The sequence below is a fragment of the Abramis brama genome, assembly GCF_963993115.1.
Source record: "Abramis brama genome assembly, chromosome: 1".
NCBI classification, from domain to species: domain Eukaryota; kingdom Metazoa; phylum Chordata; class Actinopteri; order Cypriniformes; family Leuciscidae; genus Abramis; species Abramis brama.
The window spans coordinates 76492811-76508047 of NC_139963.1; the positions used below are offsets into that span (position 1 = coordinate 76492811).

Sequence of the window (15237 nt, forward strand, 5' to 3'; positions counted from 1 at the left end):
AAGAGCATCTCAGGAACAGTGCTTCAAGTCTGACCTCTCAGTGGGTCCTTCAGGGTGTCGTGAGGTGTTTAAGACCCAATATCTAGCTCTCGGTTATTGAAGCGGCTTCTCAACTACAACTCGCTTCAGTGGACTTACAGATACATTACCAGCTCATGAAGGGGAATTAACATATTCCTAACAAACATCTCAGGAAAGGAGACTTATTAAACACAACTGCAGAGGTTTATTAAGAAAATTATAGCAATCATTCAAAGTGAAAAAAGATGCTAAAAACAGGAATGAACAGACAAGATCCAAGAATCCAAGAATCCTCAAATCAGCTCCATCACACAGAACAGAGAGAGATTATACAGTCTGAGTCTGTCCATTACTGTATTAATATTATATTTAAAGCAGTTTACATATGAAGCGCAAGAGAATGACTTCCAACACTGTAGGCAAATATATCCATAAAATTCATATAAATGAAAATAAATCTGGCTTTTACATGTAAAAAAAACAAACACATTTTAATCTAAACTTGATTATGTCACTATAAGTGCTCAGAGTTTTTTCTCTGTTTTCTGAGAAGAAGAAAATAAAACAATGAACAATCCTCTGTAAGTTTTTGCTATTGTAAATATTGCTGCAGATTGGCTCTAAACTCATCAGTATTTTATTCTAATATTGTCGGCATCTCTATTTCCTCTGGGTGCTTCGAGTCCTTCCTCCCTGCAAAATAAAAGCATTGACTGACCTCTCGTATGTGTTTTTATCATGATTGCAGATTGTTCCAGATCAGATGAGTGTGAATCATCAGATTGTGTGCGGCTCAAAACTCACCAGCTCTTCTTGCACAGATGATCTGAAGAAGAATCACAGTAGGAGCAGCAAACACTGCCATCTCAACAATACTCACAATCACTGCAGGAAACATGAGAGGAAGAAGAGAAACTGTACATGACTGAAGTCAAGGGTATTCAACTATCAACAGTTATTGATGAAGCATTTACAGACTGACTGATAGTTTAATGTTATAAAGCTGTCAGTATAAATGAACGTGTCGTACCTCTGTATAATGATCCAGCATTCACACTGACTTCAGTTTCTGATGCTGTATCAGCTGGATCTGTGGATCACGTCTGTTAGTTCAGTTCAACACATAATGCCACATATACACAACATCATCATCACATAATACTGGAGCTTCACATCACAGAAATGATGAATATGTGCACGAGTCTGTCATCTATTATCTTCTTACTTCACTCTCAAGCTGTCAGGAGGAGAATGGCAGTAGTTGAGACGAGACTGTACTGTATTACTGTATAACTGTATTACTGTGTTACTGTATAATTTATTCCTGGTTTATATGAGAGTGAAACACAGTTGAGCTTCTGCAAATAAACCTTCAGCTTGAATGAAGGACATAAGCCTTATAATTCCTAAACCCGACCTCCTACATGGGTCATACTAGGCTTTAATACACTCGTCTGATTTATGCAATATATCATGTATGACCCATGTAGGAGGCCAATATTGGGAATTATAAGGATTGTTATGTAGTTTATGACTTTGACCACTAATATTTTACAACTCCAAAACGTATGAAGCAATCAGAAAGAGTAGAGCCAATCTGTGGAAGTTTTCACAAATCTGTCAGAAAAGAGTGTTTTCTCACCTGAATACTTGACAGTGTATCTGACTGAGGTCTCGAGTTGATTTCTGCGAGTAAGCTGACATCTCCACTCTCTGTTGTCATCTTCATTCAGGAGTGTTGTAGTCAGAGTGATGATGATACAGTGATATTGATCTGATGATGATAATATCTGATATCTGGAGTCTGTCTTCAGATCAACACCAGTCTGATTCACCCACAACAGCTCAACTCCCTCAGAACTGACCCAATTACAGGAGTGAGTCACAACTGACAACTGACAGGAGAGAGTCACAGAGCGGCCTGGACTGATCTCAGTCTGTGATGATGAAGATGATGATGATGATGATGAAGACACTGAAACTGAACACAAGACACAAATCACAGACTCTTCAATCATCATCCGAGTTTAAAGGGAGAATCTGGCCTTTTTAAATTGACCACATAATCATAAACTTACCATGAAGAACATGCAGATCAACAAAAACAAAAGGTCCTTGTTGTTCTCCATTCACATATTTTATGCAGCTGTAAGATCCATAATCTTCTACTGTGACGTTCTTGATGTTCAGAGAGCAGTCAGACTCCAGACTCAGTCTCTCATGTCTCTCTGTGTCTTTATTCTTTATCCCTCCAGTAATCAGTTCAACTGCTGGATATCTGCTATCGTAGGTCCATGTAGTTGAGTTGCAGACAGAAAGAGCATTATTTTTACAGGACAGAGAGACATTTCCACCAGAACTGATGAACACATGATCCATATACATATCCACATCATCATCTCCACTGGTTCCTGAAACACAGTATATCTCAGTGATCATTATGATATATATTAATAAATTAAACATAAAACACACCAGCATAAAAAGCAGAAGTTTCAAATCATAGTATTTTTCCTGACTTAAAGCAAACAACACACTCTCCAGAATAAACTATTAGTCTTTATCAGAGAGCTGTTCAAATCACTGACACACTCTTAATATGAAGATAATTCTTCATCATCAGATGTTTGAGTGACACTATGTCCAGTATCAGGAATAATACAGTATGATCTGTGTGTATCAATACACAACTCTGAGATCACAACGTGAATGTGTGCAAGAATAAACTGAGCATGTTCAAATGAACTCTTTCCAGACTAATTCCACTAAATGTCTTTAGAGAAAATACAATTTCTTTACCTGTGAGAAGTGAAGAGAGAATGATCAGTCCCAGCACACACAGATCACACTTATCAGCCATTTTCTGATTCTGTCAGTCTTTCTCTTCATTATATATAGTTACAGCTCCTCCTTTAAACATCATCATCTCCTCCTCTCAGCTCTCAGATTCTGTCCATTTTATCACAAAATTCAACAAATAAATGACGTGACAGATCGCTGTATCGCCTGAACCGATCATCTCTTACTCTTCACTACTAGTTAATAGCAAATAAACACGAATGAACAATAGATGTGTTGAAAGATACAGTACAACTTACCGAAATGTATATCCCTCATACATAATATCCATCAGTCAGTGTTTTTCACCCGCGGAAGAGCTCAATAACAGCTGGAGAACACTATAACCTACACGTGACGTTACATTTACCTCAAGAACATTAATGACCATAGCACGCTAGTTGGCTAGAAAAATTAGCAAGAGGAGTATTTTGCTAAAATAGGCTATATAAAATATAAAATATTATAACATTATAATAAAAACGCATTCTATTTATATTTGAGTTGATATTTTTAATCTCTAATAATAGACTAATACCAGCTGACAGGGCTCTCAGTGCGTTTACACTTTACAGCATTAGGTGAATTTTTTTATTTTATTCTTGAGAAATTAACATTTATCTAATGTCCCTAATATTTAATAGCGAGAGATTGAGAGAAAATAGCAAGAGGTTGATAACGGCAGTCAGAAGAGAGAAATATGTAAATTTGTCATCACTCCCACAGTCGCTGTATTAGAAACACCCTCACAGCAGCATTAACTAGTTTTTTTTTGTAATTTTATACAAAGGTAATATAATATAAAGTACAGTATTATAAATGTAAATACATATTTTTAAAATGAAAATATAATCCATAAGCATTTCACAGATTCTATGTACACTAATTGTATAAAACAATTCTGTCAGTACACCATAAGCTATAAAAATGAACTAGATCAATGTGATTAATGCCATTCATAGTTTCCATCCTTATGTTGTGTCTCCCTCTAGTGGGCAAGCAAAAGTTATTTATTATACGTGTTTTAAACACTTATGAAAATAACATATAATTATAAAACATATATAAATATAACATTCATGCATTTATAACATTTGTAATTTTTCCAATGCGATTATTTCCAGTCATAGTTTCCATCCTCTCTCCACTGAGGAGGAACCCTCAGGGGACCACGGTGTTTTGGGGGCCTTTGAGATGTTCTGACATGCCTTGACATTTGTGCTTTTTTCAGTTATTTATAAACATGTTAATGGCAAAGGTGTAAATTCACTCTATATAGCACAAACAGGGCTACCATAATATGCGAGCAACGTGTATGTAGATGTTTGTATTTTTAAGAGAATAATGTTTATGCGTGGTTATTGGAAAAATTTAAAATGAAAGTTGCTGAATTAAGACCACAAAACACATATTAAATATGTGTCCACAAGACTTTTGACTAATGGATGTTGTCCCTTTGTGTTCTAGCTTCAAAATTATGTGAAAATAGTTTTGCTTTATCGTTCACAAAAAAAAATACATTGATTTAAATGGTGTAAAACAGGTTTTGCTTGGAAAGCCAATATGCAAGGGGGAGGAGTAGTTTACACCTTAGATTGCATAATCTCTGCATAATCTCCCCACCCACTCTGCATAATGAGCCATTCATTCAGGTGTGACACTGACTGAGCCACAATGCAAGGACAAAAGATGTATTTAGAAGAAGACTTATATTGACCATTTAAGATTTCGCTTACATTTCTCTTGTAAATATGTTTTGCTATTTTATTAAAAATGTTACAATTACAACAATAATTACAATTTCAACAATATTTCAAGTGTACTCTTTCTTTGTAAAAAAGAAAAATGATTATAGGCCTACATTTTATCATATGTATTCATTAGTTTGAATATAGCCAACATTGTAACATCTAACATCTTAGTCTATGAATTTATTTTTGACAAAAATAGTAATTTTTTTTGCAGTTTAATACGTTGCTTATACAAATACATTTTTTTCAACATATTCCAGTGGATTTTTACTCATCTCAGTAGGCTATAGCAAAGCAGTTTATTATTTCACACACAGACGCGCGATTCATATTTAGGCTAAACAGTCTTTACAAATATGTACCCTTCATTCATCTCACAGAAAGGTGAGTCATATTATAGAAATGCGATTCATCTTTTTGCGGTTTGCATAGGCCTACACTAACGTTATTCCATAACGTTATTCCACACTTGAGAAAAGATAACAGCCTACCTCACTCCTCAGCGGGATCTGCTCCTCAAATCAGGAGATATTGCTCCTCATATCAGCACTGTTCTGAGGAATCTTTTCTCCATAAGGTAGGCTATATTATGCCTCACTCGATCGCGACGCGCTGTGTTTACAGCTGATGGGCGTTTCACAGATCTTCAATAGTTCTCAGAATTTGTGTTTGAATAGCACGCGCTCTCCGGGGAGTGGTCACATTACTGTGAATGAGCTCGTAATGAGCTCGACAGGAGTCGCTCTCTTTTTATACAGATTACAGAAGCTGAGAATATTTGTTTTTTATATAAGTTACTTCATTTAACAGATGCGATCTCAAGCTTTATGCCCGTGGGTCTGTTTGCCTGTTTGACTGAATTTTCGCGGAGTTATTGATCATTTTCGAACGCGTTTCAAATGGGAGTTCACGGACAGAGAGAAGGCAGAAATCGCATCATGTTAATTTTTCTTTATTTGTCAAAAAGCAAAACACTTTATTTTTATTGTGAGTATACAGAAAAAAAATAGAAACTGAACAGGATCGATTGATGTATTACACGAAAATGAAAGATCAAAATTAACAGAGCATTTGGTGTTTATTTTCATTGCTAAAAAAAAAAAACGAGCAAAACGCGCGGGCGCGTTTGTGGTCCCCTGAGGGTTAAAAGCCAGACACTGTTCTGGACTCACAAAAGATCCAAGTCGGTATTCAACCAACTGGTTGACTGGACTCTCTCTGTTCTGCTGGGCTGACTGGTTGGCAGTGGTCTGCTCACGGATGTTCTGATACTGCAGTGTGAAAATCAAGCCTTCTTATCCTCCAGGCACTGAGTGTTGATCAGGCACACCTGCGGCCACTCACTCATGCAACTGATGGTGCGTTCCAGGCAATCTGTAACCCGTGTTTTTCCAACCTTATTGATACTTTGCACGTGACGTCAGTTGTACTGGCTGGCGGGCAAGAACGTCATTCTCTAGCAACGAAAACCAGTAAACTAATCAAGGATCTTGCCAGGACGTTGCCAGTTTTAATATACAAAAGTTGGTGTTTTGAGGTGTACACGACATGCCAGATAGTTGTTGTGCGATTGGATGCACTAACCGCGTTTGTTGCCGTTCCAGTGCACTTTCACGGGTATTGTTACTTTGCAGTCACGTGATATCTGGCGGGCAGTCAAACCCTTGACTTCCCACCCGTGAACTCGTACTAGATCGATGAACTCCCAGTTACGAGCTCTGACGTCACATAGCCCGCGAAACCATACAAAACAACAATGGCAGCCCCTACGGATGCAGTGTTTCTGCAGGCGGTACACGGTGAGAATACACTTTAGGACAATATAGCGTTGCAGTCAAATTAATAATAATATAATAATGATAATAATACACACCCGATTATGTATTACAATGTTATGTGTCTAAGAAAAAGGACGGTGCGATCTTCCGTGCCTGTGTGCGTTTTGTGCAGGGTAAGAGACGGGACTTCACTTCTGCTTCTGCTTTGAATAACGCGGTAGTGTGTAGCGTTCACTATAGACCGGATGATTATGATGACGGCGATATGTGCACACTGTCCCGGCTCCTTCATCGGGTCGCCCGGTGACGGCCCGCCGTCAGCATGTCAGTATCAAACATGACGCTCACGGACCCGTCAGAGATCACTTATTGTACATCTGTTTTACAAAATGTGCCTGTCTTAATTTAATTCATTAACATATCCTACATAAACTTGTAATGTAATGCATTTATGTGTTTGTTATTAGTCTGCAGCCGACACTTATAAATATAATATATTATGTTCTATAATTCATTTTCAATCTGTACAAACCGACTTTAATGTTTGTGTTGGCTGTTTCTACATATAAAGTTTTTATACAGTAAGACAGTTGTGATTGTGATCATTCCTTTATTCATCGTCACCAAATGGGTCAATTCAAAGCCTTATAAAGTCCCTCTTCCTCTGGAAGCTGTCTCCTAATGGCTGACACACACAACACATGCAGGTAAGGGTCTAAATACTAGCTTTGCTATTGCCTGATACATGATGATAATAATCTGTACAGTATTGTGATCTGAGCATAGTGTTATACATGTCGTCGGCTAACGTGAATACATCTATAAGCTAACACTGTTCTCTCGCCCTGTTCTCCTCACACCACAACGCACCGTTGTTCTGTCTAACCCTGGCCTGTCCTGCTCACTTGGCTTCATATCAGGCTCATAATTATATGATATCATTATATATATATCAATGTGAATTATGTATATCATACAAGTAAACATTTAGGCTAAAATTTCCTCAGCGTCCGAGCTGTCATTGCTTTCCAATTTACTTTGACCGCTCTCCCTCACGTTACGTCACTTCCGGTTCGGCGGTTTTCAAATGCGGAAGTAAAATGTTCTCACAAAAACGACTCCAGAAGCCTAAATAGCGTTTTATAAGTATATGTTTATATTTAAATCTAGTTCCTACATTATTTTTCTATACTTTGGCTTACTGGGTACTCTAACCTGCAATATGGCCTTTAAGGTGACGTAAACCTGAACTTGACAGCATTGATCATGCTTATGAAAAAAAATATATATATATGTAACGTACAATTTCTCAGCATGCTGGTTTGTTTACATCTAGCTACCACAATTCCTTGCGCTCAGGTAGTTTGGCGTGACTGGCCTGGAACGCTACAAAGTCGTGAGTCGTGGTTTGAAGTCGTGATTTACGTGCTCAAAAACCTGCCTGGAACGCAGCATGAGACACGGGCTACTACCTGTGAGAGAAAATGAACAAAAACACACCCCAAACCAAACACGTGCCCCTTAGGGTCGTAACAATAACATCTTAAAAATATATATATAAATATATTATTCATACATTTAGAACATTTGGAATTTTTAGAAATGTGTACTTTTATTTTATAATATTACAATTTGTGATTTTCCATTGATTCATGTTATTCAATCATGATAACTAGTTTACTGGATCAATGCGATTATTTCCATTCATAGTTTCCATCCTTATCATATGTCTCCCTCTAGTGGGCAAGCAACATTTATTTAGCAAAACTATGGACCAGAATCAGAAGATTTGGATCGACTCAGGTCAGAGAGCTTTCACACTGCGCGCGGATGCGGTCCAGCGATCCGTTCCAGGAGCGGTGCGTATACAGCAGTGCAGAGATCGTTCCCACACCGAGTCTATTTCTGCTGTGCTGTGACATTAAAGTGACAGCGCATGTTTCGTGGTCAAAATGAACACAGATTGACCTGAAAATGTAGTAATCTCACCATAAATGTATTTAATTAATTACTACTATTTTCCATCTTTTTACTTTAAGACCGGGGTAAAGCAAAGACAACTACAATTTACCTCAACAAGGCGACATTATGAACAACACTCGTCTCATTCGTGGAGGTGGAAAAACAAGTTTTTTGTGACATGCAAGATGCATTGTAGCCTATTAAAATTTAAATGCAAAAGAAAAGGCATGAGAGTCGGCTGTTTTTGTCAATTTTAAGTTTTATTTTAAAATGTTTGCGATTTTAGTTTAGTTTAGTTTAGTTTATTTTTTATATAGCACATTTCTACTGCCTCAAGTGCAGCCCAAAGTGCTGTACAATTCCATCAATAAAACCAAACAAAGAGAATACAAAACACAACAACATAAAATTAATATATTTAGGTCTCTCCTGGGTTGGAATTAAATGCCAAGCTATAAAAGTGCTTCTTTAAAGCCGTTTTAAAAGAATTCAACGTGGGGATGGAGCGGATGGCAAGAGGTAAGGAATTCCATAACCTAGGACCGGCTATCGAAAAGGCTCGATCACCTTTCCGCTTGAGTCGGGACCGCGGTACCCGGAGCAATAATTTATCCGCCGATCTCAGATTCTTTACTGGCTGGTGCAAAATAATAAGATCAGATAGATAGGAGGGTGCGAGATCATTTAAAATTTTAAAAATGAATATTAAAGTCTTGAAATCGATCCGGAATCTGATAGGTAGCCACTGAAGGGATGTTAGAATTGGGGTAATTCTATCACTCTTTCTCGTATTGGTCAATAGTCTGGCAGCGGCATTTTGAACCAGCTGCAATCGGTTCAGCAATGACTGAGAGAGTCCCAAATATATCACATTACAATAGTCCAATCTAGATAGTATAAAAGCATGGATGAGCGTCTCCAAATCCCTCAATGAGAGCATAGGTTTCATTTTCGCTATTAATCTTAAGTAGTAGAAGCTACTTTTAACCACAGCGCTCACTTGTTTTGTAAAATTTAATTCAGAATCGAAAAATACACCCAGATTATGTATTTTAATACAAGTACATGGTTAAATATTTGACCACTTGCTTGAGCAACTTAATATAAGTAGAAGTAATGCATGGAATAATAGCCCTACGTTGTTTAAATTGTTTAAACGTGCATACGTCCATTAAAGATTGTATGTGTACAAAGAGAATTGCAATGCTGACAAAAACTTTTTTTAAATAAAAGTTGCTGATAACTTCTGGATTTGAAATAAAAATAGTGAATATGTGTTTGTGGTACAGCCGCGGATCAGTCACTGCAAACGCAGCATATGTGAAAGCACTATAGTGCGCTGCTCCTGCTCACACACACACACTGCACACGGAGGATGTGTGAAACGGGCGTAAAAAATTTCCAATATCAATTTCTGAAATTCAACCTCAAGTTTCTCAATTTCAAGTTCAATGTCTTGTTTTCAAATTCCAAAAAATGACTGAATAGGAAAGTTGTTCTAAAATTAACAATTAACAATTAAAATTAATCAATTTTGTCTTCAGGGAAATCCTGGAAAACTTGAAAAACACAATGCAGTTCTGTCCTACCCAATCAGAAAACTCCTTTTCTCACAACTCCTTTTCCTCTGTTTCCAGGTACGAAACGATGGGATGGCTCGCCAGTCCAAACCCGGGATAAGAGTCCACAGCCAGGACAGGATTCAGGATCACAGCAGCAATTTTTCAGACACTCACAAAAGAGAAAAATAAAACACAAGAACAAAACCCGGCCTTGCAAAAACAAAAACAAAACAATCATCAGTAACTCATTCAAATAAACAGTTTCTAATGACCAAAATGTCTGTTTCAATTATTTGGATATAGGCAACACATACATGCTAGTCACCATGTGCTTGATTAACACTCTAGAGTCTGTGTACAGAGCTAGCAAAGCTAGCAGCGCATGGCACACACTTCACAACAGAAAAAAATATAATCTTTGAAACATTTAAACATAACTATATGCACTCACAGATTATATTAGAAAACACTTAAAGCATTTTCAAACATTTTTTATATCACTCATCACCTTTTAAAATGTCTTTTTCACATTAAGAGTCCAAAAACAGTATCCACATTACCTAAATACATCTCTTATGAAGAAATTGGTACTCACCAAGGAGAAATATAAATCACAGACAAAAAAAGTATTTTCTTTAGGATAAAGATATCCTAAGTCAGTGTCTTTTCTTCTCGTCGCGTTCAGATTTACATCGCCCTCTTCTCAAAGCGTGGGCTTTTTAAAGAATTAAATCTACTTCTCAACTTGTTAATAATCTATTGCTGGATTATTAAACAGTTTGTTATCACTCAAATCACTCAATCACATCTGCTCTCACTCTCGTGTCGTTCGCAATCTCTCTACATTTCTGCTTGTGCGCGATCTTCTGGAACTCTCCAACAGGGGGCGGGGCTAACCTTTCACCTCACCAATCAGGAATCAGTTCAGGAATCTTTTCTTTCTTTTGTGATTATTTATAATAAAATAAATACATTATACTTCATGTTCCTTTCTTACTATTAGGTTTATAGCGATACAAATAAAATAATACTAGTTATTAATATTAGTGAGCCGAGTTAATGACCTGGGTCACATAAATCAACTATTTAAATGTACATTCATACATCTTATTATTCAGACATATAGTAATAGTTACTTAGTGTGTCAATAATTAATGGTTAATTCAGGTACAGTAGTTATAAAGCATTTAGTTGTGGTCAGTTAACTTTTTTTGTGAGCTCATCTAAAGTGAGGACTAGTTATGCCTTGTAAAGCTTTTACAAAGGAGATTTTACAGTTATCTTCTAAACAGAAAAAGGAAACAAACACAACACAGTGATACAGAACATAGAAATATTTAAGATGTATGAATGTACATTTAAATATATTATTAATCGTTTACTTACACTTTCTAAGTGATCTTATGAACCACTGACAACAACTCCTAAATAACCGGTTTGTAAATAATGCAATACTTCATTTAGAAATGGTAAATTGATCATAAAAAAGTAAGAAAATACAATTATGAAACACATTATAGATATGCTTATAAATCAAAAATAAAGCATTTATAGCTGTATTTATAAACTGCTTATTAATGTATATCTATGCTCTATAAAAGATGAATTAACTGTTTACTAATGCTTTACTAATGATTAATAGCGTGCAGTTATTATAAAGTGTTACCGAAACACAATTCAACTTTTAAAAGCGTAAGAAAGAAAAATAAACAAGAAAGAAATCCGCACTTGTTAAATATGCGGCAATGTGTGCAGTGTGTGTGTGTAAGAATGGACTGTGCGCGTCTATGAATATAGCAACACTGGCCAAGTCGGCAGCACGGGTGGCTAAGAGTGACTCGGGTACATCGGCGGTCCCAAACCGAGGGTAACGCCCGCTAAGTATTCTCTACACTTGTAAACAATGGGTCAGTGATACATTTTTATTTGTTTTAGAAAATGAGCGATCGTTTCGCTAGATAAGACCCTATTCCTCAGCTGGGATCGTGCAGAGCCCTTTGAAGCACTTCAGAGCCCTTTGAAACTGCATTGATTTGGACTTCAACAATTTGGTGACCGTTGAAGTCCATTGTGTAGAGAAAAATCCTGAAATGTTTTCCTTAAAAAACTTGATTTATTTTCCACTGAAGAAAGAAAGACATGAACATCTTGGATGGCATTGGGGTGAGTAAATTATCAGGACATTTTCATTTTGATGTGAACTAATCCTTTAAGTAATGGGGGAATGTAGTGTTTGTGTATTAGTCAGGAGATGGCGCTGTAGTCCACATGTTGTCACCTATAAAAGGTGTAGAGTAAGAGTTGAAGTGTGTTGTACATGCTGACCATTATGTAACATATGGCACTGTTGGATTGCTTTAAGATTTGAATAAATCTATAAGAACTGAGAATTTTCTTGGCCTCATGCTTACCACACTGTTAGACCTTACCGGTTTTTTTTACAGTAAAATACTGGCAACACTGTTGCCAGTAATTTACTGTTAATTGTACAGTTCTTTACTGTAATCTACAGTATGTTACTGTAAAAGTGCACTAAAACTCGAGTTAACTAATTTATATATATTTATATTTATAAATAACCAACTGTCATTTAAATGTATTAACTAAAATGTATAAAGCATTACTAACATGAGCAAAGTATTACTGTGAACTTATTTCATTTGAAACCACAACAAAACTTTTGTAAATAAAGAGATTTCCACTGGACCAGAAACTACACAGTCACTGCTTTTTAAATAAAGCAACATGCAGCAAATCATCAATGTTTGTAGATCTTCTCCTGGACTGAAGCACAGGCTCTACTCTTCTGCACAATGGTGACCCAAAAAACAAGATTTTACAGTAAACTACTGGCAACAGTGTTGCCAGTATATACCTGTTTTATAACTTACAGTTTATTACTGTAAAATACATTTTGTGGGTGTGACTTTTTTTATCTTACACTGTTAACCCTTTCAACCCCACAGGGAAATACACACTACAAAGACTAAAAGTAACATTGAGACAGTGTTGCAGTGAGATAATTAAGGGAATATGTAAGTGATTGTTGAGCATTAGTGATGAACACCTGCTGTTAGAACAGAAAATAGAGAAACACAAGACCTACAACTGACTTCCAGCCATTACACATTATTACACTTATTATTAACCAGTATGACTTTATTTCTGTCATACATCTACAGAAGTTGTTATTAAGATGTTTAATTGAAAATGTTTGGTTTGAAGTTACCATTATAGAGATCAGTGCTTGCTTTAGTTGGGATGTTGATGCTATAACATCAGTGTTTCTTTTGCTGCTTGAGCTGTTTTTGTGCAAGTCACACTTGTGCACACACACAGTTTATGAATGATTGTAGTTATAATGATTATGATGACAAAATCGTCATATTGCCTGTTCATTCACTAAGGAAATTCATTCTCACTCGTTCAGAGTTTAATCCTCAATCAAAAGTGTTACATTAGCACCACTGTGAAACCACAGCAATAAATTACAATGACTCATTTTTTTAACACATCATGCATAAACCAAAAAAAAAAAAAAACAGAGCTACACTGTCTTAAAGAAACACAGAGATATCACAATTTAGCACATTAATCTCAACAGTGGTGGCAATATTATTATTATTTTTTTATTCATGCAGCAGTGCATGCTGGGAGTTTATATTATCCTGGAACCCAGCATGCACTGCGACATGAAACTTTTGATTGTCACCAATGTTGAGATGCATGTGCTGATTGTTGATGTCTGTGTGTGTCCAGGATAAGCAGGAGTTCAAAATGTTTTAAAGCACTATATGATTTTGATATTCTTCAGAAGACCCGATTACAGAAATATTGATTTCATGTTGTAGAATCACAGATATATGCTAAATATGAAATACCCATAAATTCAAATAATATATGCAGGAAAGATCAGAGAATCAGATATGTACAGGATGATTGTGACATCATCACAAAATCCAAAAACACCTGATCAAGTTCCTCTTGGCTTTTTCTTGCCATAACAAATGTGTTTTATAAACTCACTGTTATAGCAGCCAGAGAGAAATTAATGGTATGAAGTCAAGGGACAAGAGACCAACTAAAGCAAAAACTGATCTCCATCATGGTGACAACAAACTTTATTATTAACTAAATCTCTGTTAATTCTCAACAAGAACTTTTGTACATGTATGAAAGAAATAATCGTAAACTGGTTTGTAAACTGGTTTCACACTCAGTGCTGCTGGAAGTCAGTTGTAGTTTTTGTGTTTCTCTTTTTTCTGTTCTTGTTTCTCTGTCCTTCAGTGATTCTGCTTATCAGGTGTTCATCAGTGTCTCAATTCACTCACTTCTTTACATTCAAGGGGACTATATTAGTGAACTAATGTAGGGAATAGTGAATGAGGGTATAGGGTGTGATTGGGAAAACAGCCTCTGAGTGTCAATTTTGAGCACTGTTAATTTACACTATATTCCTGTAGGCTGTTTTTGTTTCCTACGGTATATTACTGTTTTAATGGAAAATGGTATGATATTGTCAGAATTTGGCCTTTTTTTACAGCAAGGGTTAACAGTGCAGGATTTAAACATTACAACATCAGCAATTGCTGGTATACTGGAAATCTCTGAACACATCTAGTGTGTGTAATCAGAAATGTCCTGTATCTGATCATCTCTGTGCATCTCGAGTGTATGGACGTGTAGGGGGTTTATATATATTTTTTAGATTTTATATATTTTATTAAGTATTTTATGGTTTTAGATATTTCTAGTACCCTATAGCCTACGCTGTGTTTCTGTTTATTTTTGAGATGCGCTCCAGTTCACGGAGACCATGAAAGCACGCCCTGATTGTTTTATTAGTAGTATTACGATTCAACTTGTGTCAAAATGATTGATGGCTTTTTAATTAATTATGATTGATGGGTTTGAACTTTTGACCTTAATAATTTCAACATTATACTTTTGAGTATACATTCATACATTGAGGTAGTGAAGAAAATGATAGACCGACATTACATACATAAAGTACAACAATAACAATATTTACAGATGGTCTAACCAGAATAGAAAATCGCGGCAGGCTGTCATGTTTTGCTCTACGGTAAAGCTGACCAGACTTTCAACTATTTCACCAATGTCAGTTTTTGCATTTTTTGACACCTGTGACACACAGAGATCTACAAATGTACACATACAGAGTATTTCGGTGACTCCGAACTCGTCACTACATACACGCAACACACCCAGAACTTTTCTGAGGATTACGTTGATCGGCTCTTTGCTGTTAAAAAACATGGGGGTAACTCATCTGTCTATGAATTTGTCAGGCCTCTTACGACA

The 15237-nt window shown here is 36.3% G+C and overlaps 1 protein-coding gene across 1 annotated transcript; it reads right to left on the reverse strand.

Moving 5' to 3' along the window:
- Positions 1–208: 208 nt before the first annotated feature.
- Positions 209–2881, reverse strand: LOC311089658 (uncharacterized protein; the record flags this gene model as incomplete). The annotated part of the gene is made up of 6 exons (XM_084124540.1): positions 209–714; positions 826–906; positions 1052–1111; positions 1664–2002; positions 2100–2432; positions 2821–2881. The coding sequence occupies 6 exons, from the start codon at positions 2879–2881 to the stop codon at positions 659–661; spliced, it is 930 nt and encodes a 309-aa protein (XP_083980666.1). The 3' UTR covers positions 209–658.
- Positions 2882–15237: the final 12356 nt, after the last annotated feature.